The following is an 18,837-nucleotide window of genomic DNA, read 5'->3' on the forward strand; positions in this document are numbered from 1 at the left end:
GCTTGTGCCTTATATAGTAAAACTATAGTAATCGTCGTTTCGTATCGCGTGTCAGTTTCCTTTTCTTTCAAAAGTCAAGCTCGTTTAAAGCGAAGTCGTTTGAATTAGCGCGTTATTGCTTCCTTATAATGCCGTAGCGCTGACTTTGCAAAAAAAAAAAAGTAGGTTTACAGCCTCTGATAGAAATCGCTTAACGAGAACGAGCTTTGGAATGTTATAAGGCTATCGCGAAAGACTACGCTACCATTCCGAGGTCGTGACAAACGTTTGTCTGGCCAAATGCTCTTGCTCAAGGTGCTTTCGCATCTTGGATTTTTGGTTCTGTCTTTCAGCTATACACCGCGAAAATTGACGTTGGGATGCCACACCGTGTGGATGTCGGTGTCAAGCGGGTACCGAATTCACAAAACCTTGCATTTGTAAGGTTTTTTTTTTTGCAACTCATTGGCCGTTTCTTAGAATAAGTCAAACATCACGATTAGCTGGAAACTCATCTTACGAGCAGTTTCTTTAGCATAAGAACTTTTTTTTTCAGGATACGGGTTCATTTTACTTGCAAGCGTGTATATATATCATCGTGCTGCTCCTACGGCTTGTTGATTTATCCAAGATATCTCGTCGAAATATAAACAGTGGTTTGACGGCGCCATTTAGAACGCATTCAACGCTATTGGAAGACGGTATGGTTTTTTTTACGTCCATGTACTTCGAATTTCACAAATGCATTATACTATGCCGTACTCAAAGGAACTTGCGTGCATCAAAAATAAAATAGTCAGAGCTTACTTAGCTAAACAAAGCTTTTCTGCACGCAATCTCAAAAAATATATATATTTATCGTTTATCAAATATTTAATCTTTTAAAACTCTTGCATAAAGATTCTACGACAACACCCATCCCCGAGCCGAACCAAGAACCCATTTCTTTGAAGAAGGCGAGCGCAATTATTTGAGTGAGAAGCTAGCAGGCAAGCCAGAATAATAGGCAGAGGGCAAACAAACAAACTTACAAAAATAAGACTGTAGTATTATTCATACTACAGTCTAGACAGCATCATTCACTGTGAGAGAATGATGCTGTGACAGCAAATAGTTTACAGACGAAGGAATCGTTGAAGTCTGCTGCCTTTTTTTTCTTTCTTTCTTTTACTGGGGCCACTGCAAAGGCAAGGCCTTTGCAGTGGTCGTGGTCAAGTCCCCGACTCAACTGCTGGATTTCTTACAAAATGGTTCGAAGGCTAAACGGCCAACTCTGGTGTTTACGTTCTGTAGTTTCGAAGCGCACACACACACATAAATAAAGCGTATATGGCCGCTAAGGCACTTGAAAACTGAATCTGATTGTTCCTGGGAGCAGACTAGTTAATTGGTGATCTCAATGCTGACCAGAGGCGAAGGTGCCACGCTTAGCTACTTTCATTGTGAAATCAAATAGTTGTCCATTTTATCCTTTTTTTTATATGGAACGCTGGATAAAGATGAGAAAGAAGAGCGCGCGCCAGCACTGAGAGCGCATGAGTTTCTGATTGCTCTTATTTTCCATTTTTTTTATCATATTACCACCCGGTTCGTGGCCTATCCCCCCAAGGCATGTTTGTGCCACAAACAAGAAAACATCATCATCAGCATCCTCATTATCGTCGTCGTCGTTGTCGTCGTCATCATCATCATCTGTTATACCATTGAGCGTTATAGAACAGATTGCCCCGTTTTTGCACCAGGTCAGGCCTCGCCTTGCAAAGCCGCTGAACCGAGTAAGTGGCGCGTCGTTGTTCGCGGTTTTCTTGTTCCATCTGAAACTAACCATGCAATGCACACCATGCGCACCATGCATTTGAACTGGGAACGGTCTTTTATACGGACGCTCATTAGGAGCGATAAAAAGCGTCGGATGATCGTGGCAGTGGAATCGCATCACTCACACAGCTGCTAGCGTACGTATATGATCTTAGCGAGGAGGCAAAAGTGGCTGTTCTTGTAATAATATTCACTCGGCCATCCGTGTTCTCGCAGGAATTAAATGAAACGCTTTCGCAACCACATGCATTCTAAGGTGGTCTCATTAACCAAGCAATAAGCCACAACACCTCGAATCATGGACGAAACTTAATCGAAGAGTACACCTACGGCCCCACTGCTGTCGCCTTTGCAATTCATCGACGTATAGTGCGAAGAATCCGACCGTTATCACGAAAAGATTTGTAATTGCTGGACTTGAATGAGGCAGAGCGGAGGCGCTCACATGCGATTTTTTTTCCTTTGTTGCAGGTGATTAACATCTGCGATTTCGCCGTTATGGCTAACGACCAGAGCCTGGAACAGCGGCAGCGGCAACATGGCATCCAGACTCTCCGCACGGAGGACAGCGTTATGTCAGCACACAGAGATGAAGGCGAACGCACAGGCGATCGGAATGGTACTGGCGACGGCGTCGACAGCTTTGGCATGCCATGGTCTGCTACTGTGCTGGTCTTCCACGCTGACCTGCCTTCGACCACTGGCTTTCCTAGGCTACCATTTCCATCTCGCCTACGCCTCCGTTTCGCAGACGAACCTATAGCTGGCAAGACCTTCGAGCTCATCGCCACCCCCTTTCATACAAAAAGGGCTGCACTCCTGTAGTCTCGGAATCAGCGATGTCGGAACGTGGGATTCCGGGAGACCGGAGAGATCGCCACAGCCAAGCCGCGCGCTGTTGTCGACGACAACGCACAGCTGGTCCAGGATCGAGGCCTTCGAGCATGGTCTGGGGGAAGGTCTGCGGAGTACCCTTTACGAGCCCATTGTGACGGTATGTGGTACAGTGTCCGTAACGAGGTTTCCCGCGGACCGTGCCATCTCGGTGGCCCGCGCCGTGCGAGTGGTCAGTGTCGAGGAGCCCTGAATGACGGCTGCGAGTTCCTCGGCGGCCGTAGCTGCTGGTGCACGAATATCCACGCGGCACATGACGTCCGCTGTGCGTGATACCACAGGCGTACAAAAGCTGCTTTAACGGGACTTCACCATGGACTCGTTTACCTCGTCGACGCCTCAGGTACTAATTACCACAGGTGCAGATCCACTTTCACCGGCCGTCACCATGACCCCGTCTATCTGGTCGACGCCTCATGTACAAAGTCGAACTACAGAGGTACCATAATCTTCCCCAGGAGGGCGCTTACATCGTCTTGGCCATATGAATCCTCTTGGCCAAGATGTACCAGGCTCTAAATCACGGATGTATTTTAGCTGACGCATATGGAGCAAAGTCATCGACAAAGATGCTCCGACATTTCTAAAATGTATTGTTTAGGGAAGGCTAACAATTTTATATAGACTAATAAATGATATTTTTCGTCTGCAAAAGGTGGGGTAATGATGACATGCTTATTTCAAAACGATCTAACTCCTTGAACTGAATCGGAGGAGTTGGAGACTGGGTTAGACGAATGATGCGCAATATATAAAGATTGCGAGATTCTCTCCTAAGGAAAGAGAACATATGGGATTTCGCACAAGCGTGCGTACATGCACATATACATCGAACGAGCAGCCCTGTATGGATGGCAAGGCCACTGTCATGCCTTACAGCTTATACTATGGGGATACATTTAGCACTGCTTACAAGCCTGGTAGACTGTCTATTGGAGAGTTTTAGAATTTTACTGCACCACTGTAACGTCGGATTTACGCCACCAACATTGAACTTCGCCTAAGATCACCCATAACCTCACCCTTATTTTCGCCGTATAAAAGCTAGCTGATTATTGTAGTTTGTCGGAGAGATTGAGGAAATATATGACGAATTTCGCATAACGCATGAAACTAGGAAGAAAACAAGGGTTCAGTAAATATTTGCACCGATCATAACTAAGCTAGAAGCATTAAAGTTTCGCCACGCAATACAGCTAATATGCCGAACCTGTTCAGTAAATGTGAACTCGGTGTTAGGTAGAGTTCTCTCGGATGTTGAGGAATATTGCGCAATGCGTTTTCGAGCACGTTATTAATGACTGCTCTAGAAAACCCATAATTAACTGACGCTCTCGAAACTTTGGTCACAAGTCACCCATAAGATGCCCCATATTCTCTGGAAATGTCAACTATGAGGCACGTTGGTGTTTTTTCGGGACATAGGAAAAACTTCCTGCATGCTTCATGGAATAAGCCTGTAAAGGTGGCTACTGTTATTTTCGAGAGAGGCTGTGATTAACCTGCACAGTTTAAACGTTTTATTACGATAGCAATTATATGGACACTCCAGACGCACTTCCGCTGCCGTCGTCGCCGAGACGTTTCGTATAAAGCCTAAGTGCGATAACATCGTGGCCGCGATACGTACGCTTTGTGTGCGATATAAAGCGCGCGAGGGTGAGCCTAAAGCTTCTACATCAGCTCCCAGCGACGGTAGCAGTATGGAGGGGCTTTATAAGTGAGCCGAGGGTGGTAGCATCGACCTCGTGTGCGCAATGGAAGAAGGCGGGGAGGAAGTACGCCGTCTTCCATCACGCGAGGCACCTTGGGGTGGTGAGAGATTCAAGGGAGTGGGGTATGTTTTACTCCGGCTGCAGCTGTATGTGGCGCGACTGAGCTAACGCCTCCTAGACATAACACAAGGCCTGTGCACTTAGATTCATGACGTCGTGCCATACGTTGCCCGATTGCCATAGAATCTAATGGGGATGCTCCCGAGTAAGCCGCGGTGATTTCGGCGTCACTGATCTCATCACGCCGGGCTTTGCAATAAAAATTTTGGTCCAAGTCGCATGACGTCATAAAGCAGATTGCACAGGCCTGGCATCTAGGGTGCGTTGACTGAGCGCGGCCGCGCGGGCCCTATCTTGAAAGCGACCTGCGATGGGGACAGAGTCCATGCCTGCCGAGGGCTGATAGCTTCGTGCGCTCTGTGTTCTCGCCGCTTAGTTCGCGTTGAAGCGAGAGGCAGCACGAAGGTCAATTCGATAGCTGCTGTATCCGCGCTTCCTCACGCCAGCGTTTTGACAGCGAAATGAATTCTGGGGTTTTTACGTGCCAAAACCGTGATTTGAATATGAGGAGGGCAAGATGAGAGACTTCGAATTAATTTTGACGCCCAGGAGATCTCTAAGCTGCCCCCAATTTGCATTTCGCCCCCGTCGAAATGCGGCCGCCGCCGCCGGCGTTCGATCCCACGATCTCGTGCCTGTAGCACCGCAACACCACAGCCGCTAAGCCAGCGTGCTGGGTTGGACAGCGAGGATCCGCGGTCATCGAGTGAGATTTGCACATGTTTGTCTGTGCGCGCGTGACACAGTGCTTGCTATAGTTAGTAATCGAATGTTTAGAAGCTTATACGGCCGATAAAGCTACTGTCCTTACTTCATATAGCAGTCTCATAATTTGCTATCGTAATCAATGCTTCGCTTGTCGAGCGAACCTGCGACCTTTAAATGCGTGAGCATTTTTATGTCTGCCGAACGAGAAATTTGGCCGTCACGTAAGATAATGAATGGCTCATATCCCCTTTAGCAATGGCTCATACTCCCGTAAGGCAGAGGCTACAAGCGCTCAGCAAAGTGAAGAGAACAGTGCATACATTCATTGAAATCGCCCATACAACACACAGAGCAGCATACGTTTCATTAAAGAACAAGCTCAAAACGAGCAGCTGAACCATCAGTATATATTGCGTACCCCCCTCAACAAATGTAGCGGTGGTTTTGCAACGGCTTCGCCAAACTAACCCCATTTCACCTTAACACCAAAGGTGGTGGGCTCGACTCCCACCAGAGGTTGAGGGTTCGAGTGCCTTAATTTACTATATTCTAATAAATTGGGGCTAAACATACTTCACCTTAATTAACACGAATGGCCCTAGGTTCGAGTGCCGTAATGAACGCTATCCTGATTAAGCCTGCCTTATCATGTTCGCTATCGAACCCAATAAGCCAACGACCGATGAAGGTTGATAAGGGTTTATACTGGTCGGATCAAGTTCCATAATGTTGATAATGACACCGGGCTGCGTGGAAATGAGCAAGTGGCACAATGCTTACGCGTAAATAGGCAACTGCCAGAGGAGTTTCTGCGTGACTTTTTTCTTTTCGTAGGTCACCCATAAAACTATCCCTATTTCAACGAAACGCAGACAACGCGTCTCAGCTAGTTGTAGAGGATACCGGGATAGCCAACAACGCTCCTGGCATACACCTTGAAGGTAAGTAGAAGACGCGTATTCAGTAATTATTTTCAAAGCACCCTACGAACCTCCAAACTTCGAATTTTTGGTACGCGTAACGTATATCCATAAGCAGGCATATATTTTTAATTTAATTTATATGAAATTGCAGCCTTCTTTTGTTCTCCCTCGGCAGTCGGAAAACTTTTTAAAAGTGTTTTTTCCGAGTGGGAAAGAAGCGCGCGAATACACGCAAGGTGCCTCGAACAACCAATCGCGCGGCAATTTTACGTGTATGCGCGGGCTTCTTTCCCGCTCGGAACCCTCCTATGTAGCACGTCTGTTGAGCAACAGAAAGGTGTATCCAGAGTTGTTCATGTTGCTCTACAATTTTCTCGTTGGTATTCATTTAATTATAATAACAGAAAAGTTGATTAGTTCAGAATAATCTTCTAATTAGGCGGAATGCAAGAAAGTAGTCTGATTATCTCCAAGCGACCAAAAACTTTTGTTCTTTGACTTCCATACCCACTGACATGTTTAACTGATGCTTTTACATTGTCATGTTCTGATGCTACGGTTTTTGCAATCACCTATATATATGTTCTTCGTTTCAATAAAACTTTAGTTGAGAGTTAGCGCTCGTCCTGTCTGCTCCTTTCTGTGTCCGTGTTTCACTTCGCGCTAGAAGCCAATATCATATCACGCAAACAAGGCTAGTATAATGTAAAACTATTCCAATCTGTTTTTATTCCAAAACGGTCATTATAGCCCTCAGTGATATGTCAAAACGGCTCGGGCTCTGCCCACATGGGTGTGGCGCCCGTCTACAGGGGCTGGACACGAACCATTCTGGCTAATGGCCGATTTCGAATAAAAACACATTGGAATAGTTTTGCGTTATAGGGCCCCAGCATTACCTTGGTTCGGTCGACGTACGTGGAATTTGCATATATTTAAGGTATGGCTCAAGTAACGTGAAACACCCTGTAGACTGAATACGTTTATGATGTTTTCAAACCCTGCGTCCTGCTGGAAGAGGCTACCTGAGAATTCATTGATTGAAGAAATGTTTAATTCTCAAAGGGTGACCCGATGTATAGACATATTTGTCGGGCTTTTTACGAGTGCGCTGAGCCTTTGCCGCTTTCTGGATTTCTGCTTTCTGGGGCTCTTTGAATGTGTTGCCGTCACGTGGGGTGGAGCGACAAGGGAAGTGCTTTACTACACTCCGTGAAAAAAAAATTACGTGCCAAAACCACTTTCTGATTATGAGGCACGCCGTATAGTGGAGGACTCCGGAAATTTCGACCACCTGGGGTTCTTTAACGTGCACTTAAATCTAAGTACACGAGGCGTTTTCGCATTTCGCCCACGTCGAAATGCGGCCGCCGAGGCCTGGATTAGATCCCGCGACCTCGTGCTCAGCAGCCCAACACCATAGCCGCTGAGCAACCACGGTAGGTACACTCTGTGAGGTATAGTTACCTGAGCTAACATCATTCAAGGACGTCGGGGAACCACTGCGTAGTCTTGGGTTGCAGCAATAGCTATAGGCAGAAAGCGCAATTTCTTGGCTGCGCAAATTTGTCATGGGCATCACTAGCCACGGGGGCCTGTGTATATGGTTCAGGAAGAGCAGCGGCGTGTGTGGATAGTAAGCGTGAATTGGGAGAACTTCTCGGCCATTTGATAGCTTGGTACTGTAAGCTGATACTTAAGCGTGCTCACGTAACGTCAATTCAATGGAACCCCGAAAGACCTGAGTGCCAATCGTGAGCATAATTCCGTCAGCAACCGATATCGTTCTCACCCATATCAGATCAGCTATAACAGATTTTTCGCAGAATTTTGACCGGCATTTTAAACGCAGACATACAGGTTTGCGTTAGGCCTTTTGTATGAGCACGATGGCGTGGCTTGATCAACGCAGCAATCACTATGGTCACTAATCCAACATGGAACGTAAGCTTCCTGATTCAGTCCCGCGTCTCTTTGCCTTGTAAAGCAGTATAATACACATTCAATGGAAATCGCATAGAAAGAATGCGACGGCTTTTTCTGGCAACAGAATTTCAGCAAAACTGGTATAGGTGCATAGGAGAGGACGGAGCTAGCAAGATCGAACAAAAAAGGTTTTCATTTTTATCAGCTTGCGGCTTATAACGACATGGTGTTATTGCAAACTAAAACTTTTCTTTTATTTGAGGACAAAAGCTGAACATAACAAGCTAGTAGCGTATATTGTATCTACAGATAAGTTTGGATGGCTTTCGAGTTCAAGAAACCCATTCACGCCGTTACGATTGAATCACTGCATTTTGAACTACTCATTGCTGCTAAGCAACAGCTATAGGCGAACTACAGGTACAGAAATTCGATAAGGGCATATCCGTGAGACGAGTGTTTGTTTTTACACAGGTGATCTTCGAGGCCGATTGTATAGAGACTCAAACATGCGCGCACGTATCGCACGCAGTGCTCCGTCCGGACCAAGCAAGAACTTCCGCCATGTCTAGTCGAGTCGCTCTTACACGTCTCACAATATCATTTTCAGCTTAGAAGGCGCCACGTCATACCAAGTAGACCATGCAAGCACAGGAGCAACCACTATCAACTCAACTGCGACCAAGTGCAACACACTGCATTCGCGTAAGCCAGCATGGCGGCGAAGTCAGACAGCTCATATTGATAGCGCCACTGTGCACGCATATAATGTATATATTAGAGGGGATTTCTTAAAACATAACATGTATTATAAATAAATGAGAGCAAGAAGAGCACCTTGCGCAATCAGCCTGAATAACACATATATATATATACATATATATATATATATATATATATATATATATATATATATATATATATATATATATATATATATATATATATATATATATATATATATATATATATACACACACACCACACACAGTAAACTCTCAGTTATACGACCGTCGGTTTATCGAATATTTCAGAATCACGAACTTTTTAAAAATCCCCGGCAGTTTTCCTATAGATTCTATGCAAAAATGTTTCACTTGAACGAATTTCGGAACAGTCAATATTTCAAGAGAGCCCTCGGGCTGCCCGTCAGAACGCATACAGAGGACCTCCTTCGGCTCGGCATACACATCACCATGGAGGAGATAGCCGAGGCTCAGGCACGGGCCCAGCTAACTCGGCTGCCCACCACGCCGGCCGGCAGGCGTATCCTCGAGGAGATCGGACTCGCACCAACCAAGAACTTGGCTGAAGACAATCAAATCCCCAGAGAAATAGGGGAGAAGATCATGGTCGCCCCTTTGCCCCGCAACGTTCATCCCGTTCACAACGCAGGTCGTCGCAAGGCAAGAGCATTGAATATGCTAAAGCAAGTAAACAGGGACAAAATCGCAGCAAGCTTCGTGGACGCAGCTGCATACCGAGACGGCAAGGCTTTTGCGGTTTCCGTCGTTGACACGCTGGGCAAAGTTATCAACTGTGCTTCCGTCCGGACGACGAACCCAGAGGTGGCCGAGCAAGTGGCCATTGCACTCGCCATGCAAGACGGTCGGAGAGACAGGGTGTATAGCGATTCGAAAGCCGCCATCAGGGCATTCCAGAAAGGCCGGGTAGCCCGGCAGGTAGTTCAAATTCTGAAAGGCGCCAAACACGGCAACACCTCCATGCACTCGATCCTTTGGTTCCCTGCACACGTCGGGGCGATTGAGGGGGTTCCTCTGAACCTCAACGAGTCTGCCCACGAGGCTGCGCGTGGCTTTACCGACCGCGCTGCCCTCTGGTCGGGCGACTCTCTCCCCGGACACCGAGACGCTCCTCTCACACACAATGAAATAACTAAATTCTTCTACTTAGAGAGAAGGGTTTTCCCCCCGCCTCACTCCAAGTTAAGCAGGCCGCAGGCGGTCACACTAAGACTTCTGCAAACGAACTCGTACCCAAATCCGGCGTCCCTTAATAGCATATATCCAGAGATTTATACGAATTGTTCTTGCGTGGTCTGTGGTGAGGTAGCTACGTTGCCTCATATGCTCTGGGAGTGCGGGTCGCTGGGCCCGAAGTTCACCAAGGAAGAGTGGGACGCCCTCCTGCGAAGTCCCGTCTCTGAGGATCAAATCCTGGCCGTCCAGCGCGCCCGCGATCGGGCCGGCAGACTAGATCTGTCAGTCCCGTCGTGGGATTAGCCAGGTGCGCGTTTTATCGCGCTTTGCTGGACCAAATAAAAGTTTATTCACTCACTCACTCACTCACTCACTCACTCACTCACTCACTCACTCACTCACTCACTCACTCACTCACTCACTCACTCACTCACTCACTCACTCACTCACTCACTCACTCACTCACTCACTCACTCACTCACTCACTCACTCACTCACTCACTCACTCACTCACTCACTCACTCACTCACTCACTCACTCACTCACTCACTCACTCACTCACTCACTCACTCAATATTTCAGTTTAACGAACTCGCTCAGAGGACCAAGGCTTATTTTTACGACCATGTGGTGTGTTTTTCATCGGCTCCGTTCAGCCTTCCAGTTTTAAGTAACAACGGCAATTTGCGTGCCCACTTTCGAGATGAGTGCGACGAAACGGAAGCGGTTGTCTCTTTCGGACAAGCTGGAAATCCTTCAGCGCCTGGACAACGGTCAAAGGCAAGTGGACGCTGCAAAGGACTATGGAACTGCACCGTCGAAGTTTTCAATGATTGTGAAACAAAAATCGAAGCTTGAAGGAGAAAGTTCGATGAATCCAGCTAGAAAACGACTCTGCACGGGGTACTTGAAAGAAGTGGACGATGCCTTTGCAGTATGGCTTCGCGACCTACGATCTCAAAACATTCCGCTGTCCGGCCCGATGATACAGGGCAAAGCGAAGGAATTTGCTTTTCTTCTGGACGTTCGCGGATTCGAAGCAAGCAGTGTATGGCTTACACGATTTCGGGATAGGCATGGGATCGCGTCGAAAACGAAAGCAAGGATGCCGACCAAGAGGCAGCGAGAACCAGGATGGATGAGATTGTAGCTGAGGTTGTAGGGTACGTTGGAAAGTTGAGAGACTTTGTGTCTCAACAGCAAGCTGTGTCAGAAGAAGTGTACAAAAACATTGACTCTTTGGACAGTTTTGTTACTTCCTGTGCTTTCAAAGCACAAGTGTAGAAAAAGATTTCAGATTTTTTTTCTAAGTGAGAAAGGCAGAATTATAACTGTTACGAAGCTTGTACTTGTTGATATGTAAATTCCATTTCACACATGTCTAACACTATGGATGCCATGTCTTAAGTTGGTCTAGTGAATATTCAGTTTAGTGAACTTTCAGTTAAGTGAACTATTTCCTTCGGTCCCTTGAAGTTCACTCAAGTGAGAGTTCACTATATATATATATATATATATATATATATATATATATATATATATATATATATATATATATATATATATATATATATATATATATATATATATATATATATATATATATATATATAGATGCGAACGAAGAAACAAGTGACCTACACTATTAACAATGACATAGATGCGATTACGAAAGAAATTTTTGCATGACAAAGTTAAGAACCAGGGCGAACATGGCGGTCGCCGTAGAAGAAGACGGAGAAGTCCAGTGCGCGCATAGCCACGGGTTTTCTTCGTCATTCGTAACACGCGCAGGAACGCATGCACCCGCCGCACGTGCGCTTCCTTCGTTTCGGTCAGGGAGCGTTCCGGAGGCTTACGTCGTCCCGCTGCCACCATGCAGTTCGTTCATGCGCCGTTCTGGAACTCCGAGAACCTAGGTAAGTATGACGTTATTATTTCATCCTTTCCGCTCTTTCGCCGACACTTTCAGGCATACGGCCTTGTTAGTGTGTCCAAGGAACATATTACATACTTGACGAGGACCAAACAGGCTAACTTTGTGTCTCGCTCGAACGCGGAAAGAGTGCCTGAAGGGAATCTGCTCTCAAACATCAGTAGTACTAAAAGAAGTACGTCTACGGGTTTTATTTCTTCTGAATCGATGCTGGCTTTTTATTATAGACGGGTCTCTCTAGGTTTTCAGCTCGAAATTTCAAACCGACGTTGTATACTACACTCTAAGAACAGTTTACACCCTTTGGCTTGCCCCTTCTGCCACACAAAAATAATCGTCATCTGCCTTGATGCGTTTCCTTTCTTTATCGCTGCAAGCCCGGAACTTTCCAGTGACGAACGGCACGCGCGTTATCAGAAGAGGCACTCCAAAGGGTGTGAACTGTTCTATGCTGATAACGCGCGTGCCGTTCGTTACTGGAAAGTTCCAGGCTCGCAGCGATAAAGAAAGGAAACGCATCAAGGCAGATGACGATTATTTTTGTGTGGCAGAAGGGCAAAGCCAAAGGGTGTAAACTTTTCTTAGAGTGTAGTGCGTCGCCGAGTGAAGGCGCCGTGTGGCGCCGTGTACCGAACCCAAACGAAACGCGCGGAACTGTAGCGCGAGGAAGGAATCTATAAGTTCCACGCGCTTATCGTTTGCATTCACATATTTCCAGCGCTAACTTGGAGAGACAGGAAGAAGCGAAGTAGACGGGGCGAAACTTCATCCCGTCTACTTCGTCCGTTTCTTTGTGTGCGTGTCTTCAAGCTTGCGCTGGAAATATGTGAATGCATATGCTCTAGCAACCAACGAGCCCGATTCACCGCCATGGCACTTATCGTGCCGCGCCACTTGAGCGTACAGGATACAGAAACAGGGAGCGTGTACGCTGCCGCGCTGTCCCTTATCTTTGTCGAGTCCGCAGTTATGCGCCACGAAATCGACCGCCGTATTTGAAGGTTGAACTGAACGTTGGAGCTGATATCAACCGTGTAACACGCGTCTCCCTTAAGGCACACTCACACTAAGCCGACCCGACACCGATTTTGCTCTACCGACTGTCGGCGACAGCGTCTTTTAACTTCGTGTCGGTGCCTCTAGCTGTCACGCCGTACACCGAAGCCGACAATCTGCCGGCGGTCGGCGGATAGCTCGGCGTCGGTACAGTGTGACAGAGGCGCCAACACGAAGGTAAAAAACGCTGTCGCCGACAGTCGGCAGAGCGAAATCGGTGTCGGGTCGGCCTATAGTGCGAGTGTGCCTTAATATGATCTGAGTGTCGTGGCGAACGGACTCATGAGCATGCGAATTCTGCGAAGCACACTGCAAGCGGCACCGGCCTTCGCTCTTGGACGCTCTCGTCTGTTCTTTGTGGTCCAATATTAGATGCAAATGTGGCGCACAGGTTTGGTGAAACTTGTTCACCTTTTGAATGATAGCAGTTCATGTAGGAAAAAAAAAACGAAAGAAAGAACGCTCTCGCCGTGTTTAGAAATTCTTGCTGCCAACGCTTATTTCACTTTCGGATTGGGGTACCACTTCTGGGGTCCTAATCGCAACACCGTTTTATACGTTAGCTCCATACACGATTGGTGAACCTGAATCCAGAATTGCCCCTGAAGTTTGACTGTTCACCGTGAACTATCCCTCACCTTTTATCACACAATACAAAGTGCGTTCAAATAAATAGTACGTCGTAGATACTACTACACGAACCGGCTACTTCTGTCTTTTTGGGGCATGAATTTTCGTCCTAGTAACGTTTCTTGCAGCGTAAGCACACTTTACAAGTCTTGCAAAAAGTAGCTTGGAATCCATAGAAGTTGGACATGGCCAATGGCAATATAGGTAGCTTCCAATTGTAAGGTAAGATTGTGTCCGTTCTGCATTTCATTTAGTTGACATTTATCCCCACACTACGGCTGTGGTTACCACTTTCCCTTGGTCCCGAACATACGGCTCGTCGCACAGGAAATGTTGAGTCATGTGACAGCAATAATGAAATAAGGAAGTGAATCCATGCGAACTATCGAAATCCAACCTAGCTCTAAGCAATAAGACGCACTGTAATAAAATTTCTTTTCCATGTTTCAGGCAAGGCAGACCGAACTATCCTGTCAGAAATGCACCGTCAACCAGCGAGACATCAGCTCAATGCACACTCGCAACACAAACGAAGTAGGCCGCTGCCGGCATTAAACAACCAGCATGAAAACAAAGGACATCGGAATGGGGCCGAGTACGTTTTCGGGGAGAAACTCATATCCTCGCCGGCTACAATACCAACGCCCTTGGTTCACCTACTGCCTTCGCTTTACGCTGACTTCCCGGATCTATTGTTTCCACTCGGCCAGCATGGCTCCGCCGTCGGACAACTTGGCAGCACCTCCGGAGCGATGAACCCGACCGAGTACGTCGGGAAGGGCGAGCCCGAGACGCAAGTCATACGCGATGTCTACGACTGCGGCATCGAGATGACCCAGCCGTTGGAGCACTCTTCGTCCCCGCAGTGTCCGGAGAAAGAAGGAAGCACCGTATCTGGCTCCAGTGCCTACGATGCGACCCTGCACGTGATGAACACCAAGGACCACCATTACGGGCAACAGGACCAGGCGGCCACTGGCAGCACTGAGGGCTGCAATAAGGAGCAGCTGGGCCCATATGACACCAAGGAAAAGATGCTGGATGGGGCTCTAACACGCCTGTTGTGGTTGCGGCACAATGCCAGTGTTCCCGAGATACTCAACACGCCTGAAAACTTCGGTGGACAAAGCCGTTACTGCGCTCAGCTTAGCCAAGATCTACACAGCGTCCATCAGCTGTTTGGGCGACCGCAACCATGCGTGTCGTCGGCGACCACAACCACGTGCGTGGGAGTCACGCCGACGCCTCCGGACGATGGGCCCCTCTGTCTGGTCAGTGGGACAGGAACCGTTTCGACGGTGGAGCGGTTTGACTGCGTGTGTCACACACCGTTACGCGTGTCCCTCTTCATTTGCAAGCAAGCCGTCGCGTGTTTAAACCAGTACCACCAGGTCGCCAGTCACAGGAGGCGTACAGCCACGCGAAACGGCAAGGAAGTCTGTTTGATCGGCAGTATGGCCATCCATCGGTCGCCAGTCGGCGACGTTCGGGTTCATCGCGGCCAACGCAAGAGAACAACGCGGACGTCACCCCCGGTGGTAGCTAGACTGGCGACCAGGCCGTTCTTCAGTACGACCATCACCTATACGGCATCGGCAACTTCCCCGTTCGCTCGAGTGAGAAAAGCCTGGACGCCAGCACAGAGCAGGTAGCTCTGAGAAACGGCAGCCAGCGAGCGGTTTTGACATCCGAGGCCGTCTGGTGCTGCTTTGATGCTGTGCGTCAAGATGACTGACGTGGGACCGAGCCAAACTCGGCAATTATACTTGTATTTACATATTTTTTCGACAAAACGAAGCTAATTGGTCTTCGGTCATCTGTGTGTAATTAAATATTGAAGTGCACATGTGTGTCCTTTTGGTCATGAATGTATTCTTTTGACCTGCACCTTGGACGAATGAACGCGACAGCTCACTTCTCAAGTGCTGCTGTGGCGGCCATCTGACAAGAGTTTCTTGAAGACGCAGTTAAAACATACTTGTTCCGATTTTTGTTGGCGCATTTGTTACTTAATGTTCCCATGCGCTTTCTTTTTACATAGTTAGACCATAAACTCGTCCCGAAGTTAGAGCCTCGTGGCACAAGGGAACGCAAAAATGAAACCCCCCTTGAAGTCATTATGCTTGAAATAATTATTGTAAGAAAAACCCCACTAATACAAATAAAACATAGAGACAGCGTTTGTATACGTCTCTATTCTCAAATACATAGTCGTCCTTTCATTACCCTGTTAGATAAGAAACTCGAATGGGTGCTGCATGCCCATGCGCGCGGTGTAATCCCCAAAGGAAAGATGGAATAGCCCGTTCCTTGCTGATACGATTATTATTGACATTTTGAAAGAGCATCAGGTAATTGCGCCCTTTACAAAAGATTTCCTAAACAAGTGCTCTAAACCGTTATATGACCATTATGAGCTATATTTCCCAGTGTCGCGAGCGAATTCGACGTCACACACTCTCGCTGGGGAGCAGGGGCACCCCCCAAGGCTCGGTCATCTCCCCTATGCTTTTCAACCTTGCCATGGCGGGACTTGCTGAGAAACTAGGACAGATCTACGGGCTCGAGCACACCATATACGCAGATGACATCACCATGTGGGTGTCCAAAGGAACCCCGGGCATGGAGCAGGACATCTTGCAAGAAGCAGTGAACGCCAAAGAAGAATTTGTAATTCCCACACGACTCAGATGCTCACCTACCAAGTCGGAGCTGCTCACGCAGACCCACGCAGAAGGGCCGCATGCCATACTCTCAGACTTCGATTATAATCAGGAAATTACCGTACGAACCACTTCGGGACACGCCATACCGTGCGTCGACAAAATCAGAGTCCTGGGTATGATCGTATATAGACTAAAGACGTCAATGCCTCTACGGTTCAGAAGCTCATCACCAAAACCAACAACGCTATTGGGCTCATCAGAAGAATTGCCAATAGACACAGGGGCCTCAAGGAACATCAAACTCATACACGCGTTCGTCACCTGTCACTTCGCATACGTTGCGGCAATGCTCAATTGGACACGATCCGAAAGAGACAGGCTGAATGCCCAAATCAGAAAGGTCACCAAGCAAGCCCTCGGCATTCCAACCAGCACCAGCAACGAGAAGCTGGGGCACCTGGGCATGCACAACACCTTGGAAGAAATTGCCGAAGCCCAGCAGCGCGCCCAGCTTGCTAGGCTTTCGACGACGCCTCCGGGGCGCACGATCCTAGAGAAGCTAGGCCTTGCTCAAGGAGACATAGAAAAAGACTTTGCGGACCTCCCACAGCATATCCGTGCCATGATCATGGTGGGCCCTATACCCAGAAAGGTACACCCCGAAAACAACAGGGGCAGACGACAAGCGAGAGGACAATGCCTTCTTAACCAAGCCTTGGCGACCCGTGAACGCTCAGCTTTTGTGGACGTGGTGGCATACACGGGAAACAAAGCTTTCGCAGTGGCGGTTGTGGACGGCCGCGGATCCACAAGATATGCAGCCACGGTAATTGTAAGGAAGCCTGAACAGGCCGAACAGGTTGCGATCGCTGTTGCGCTCACCAACGACAATCTTTCCCATATCTACAGCGACTCCATAACCGCTATCAGAGCTTTCCGAAAGGGCACGGTCTGCGCACAGGCTCTCAGAATTGTTTCAAAGAAAGAGATTAAGAACCACTCCATATACTGGTTCCCGGCACACTTAGGACCAAAAATAGGCGACGTCCCCAACCTTATCGAGGCGGCACACGAGGCTGCGCGCACGCTTGCAGACCGCGCGGCTTCACCCAACCACTCGGAGAATAAGGACGCGCCCACTACATACAATGAAATCACTAAACACTACTGCCTACAACGCAGACAGTATAGCACGCCACACCACACGCTCACTCGAGCTCAAGCGGTTACACTCAGAATGCTACAAACAGACACATACCCCACGCAAAACAGACTACACAATTACATACCTGAGCTCTACGACAAGTCTTATTGCACCAAGTGCAATACATCCCTTAACGTATATCATTTACTCTGGCCGTGCTCGCAAGCTAACATAAACTCCGAACCGGACAAGCGCAAGTTTGAAAAAGCAATCCGGAGCGAAGAACTCGCTCCTCAACTCTGGGCCGTCCAGCAGGTCCACGACGCCGCCAGGAAACTCAACTTCCCGGTTCCGTCGTGGGAGACGCCCACTCCATGAGAGCCCAAAGTTCTCGTGGCCTGCAGGACCTGAAAAAAGACACATGAAAAAAGTTGATTTCCTTCCTTCCTTCGGTGAAAACAGAGAGTCATGTTAGGTTAAATGTGAAGCGAAATTTCAGCATTAATGGCTTGATTATGTGTTTTGCAGATAACTACTTAACCGTTTTTTTACGCCTTATACGACGTTCGTAGTCAGTTTCCCCGGTGCATTTGGTGAATTAATTGAGTTACTTTGTTTATAGTGTGTGAAAATAAGGGGCATGTTATGATAATGTGAAGGCGACATACAAAGTTGAGAACATATGCCAATCGCATCTGCAAGATTCTGCGTTTCGAGCTTTTCACTCCTTCATCAAAAATTTCATCAAGTGTTCGAATGCGTTGTGCGGCTGTTATCCGCTGTGTTTATCAATGTCCCGAAAAGACTCTACGTCACAACGTGCTTACATTTGGTGAAATTTTGGGGCGTGTTATGTGCAATGTGCGGTGAACGCTGGCGTTTCCAAATTATTAAGTGGCTTTGCAAATAATTAGTAAACCGTCGTTTTCTCCCTATTTCCATGCGTCATGTAAAGCGCCTGTGGTGTCCTCGATTCCTAAACGAGTCACGTTGCTTATATTTCGTGGTTGTAGAGGGAAAGTTATCGTTGATGTGTAGGCCAAGTTCAAAGTGTATCTTTCAATTACAGCATAAATATTTAGCCCGTCGTCCGGGGATAACTATAAGCTACTGACATCAAATTTGGGTTATGGGGGAACATTATGGCCGGTATGCATGCGAAGTTAGAAGCACATGGGTGAAGTACAGCTTTGACGGAAAATTCCGTAAACAAAAGTAAGAAGAGCTGGGCGATTCGGTGCAATGACACGATGAGGCAGCTTAAAGACGAACTCAAAAAAGAAGAACCAAATAGCACTTGAGTGCTCAAAAGCTTTATAGCGAGTGGGAAACAGTGCCAACGTGTCAGTCACACTCGGGAAACGTTGAAAAGTGCGTGGTTT

At 47.6% G+C, this 18,837-nt stretch overlaps 1 protein-coding gene across 1 annotated transcript; it reads left to right on the plus strand.

Annotated features, from left to right (window-relative positions):
• The first annotated feature begins 11,814 nt into the window (after positions 1-11,814).
• LOC139058125 (uncharacterized) lies at positions 11,815-15,489 on the plus strand. The gene is made up of 2 exons (XM_070536750.1): positions 11,815-11,942; positions 14,096-15,489. The coding sequence occupies exons 1-2, from the start codon at positions 11,900-11,902 to the stop codon at positions 15,295-15,297; spliced, it is 1,245 nt and encodes a 414-aa protein (XP_070392851.1). The 5' UTR covers positions 11,815-11,899; the 3' UTR covers positions 15,298-15,489.
• Positions 15,490-18,837: the final 3,348 nt, after the last annotated feature.

Source organism: Dermacentor albipictus, chromosome 1 (genome assembly GCF_038994185.2).
Source record: "Dermacentor albipictus isolate Rhodes 1998 colony chromosome 1, USDA_Dalb.pri_finalv2, whole genome shotgun sequence".
Lineage (NCBI taxonomy): Eukaryota > Metazoa > Arthropoda > Arachnida > Ixodida > Ixodidae > Dermacentor > Dermacentor albipictus.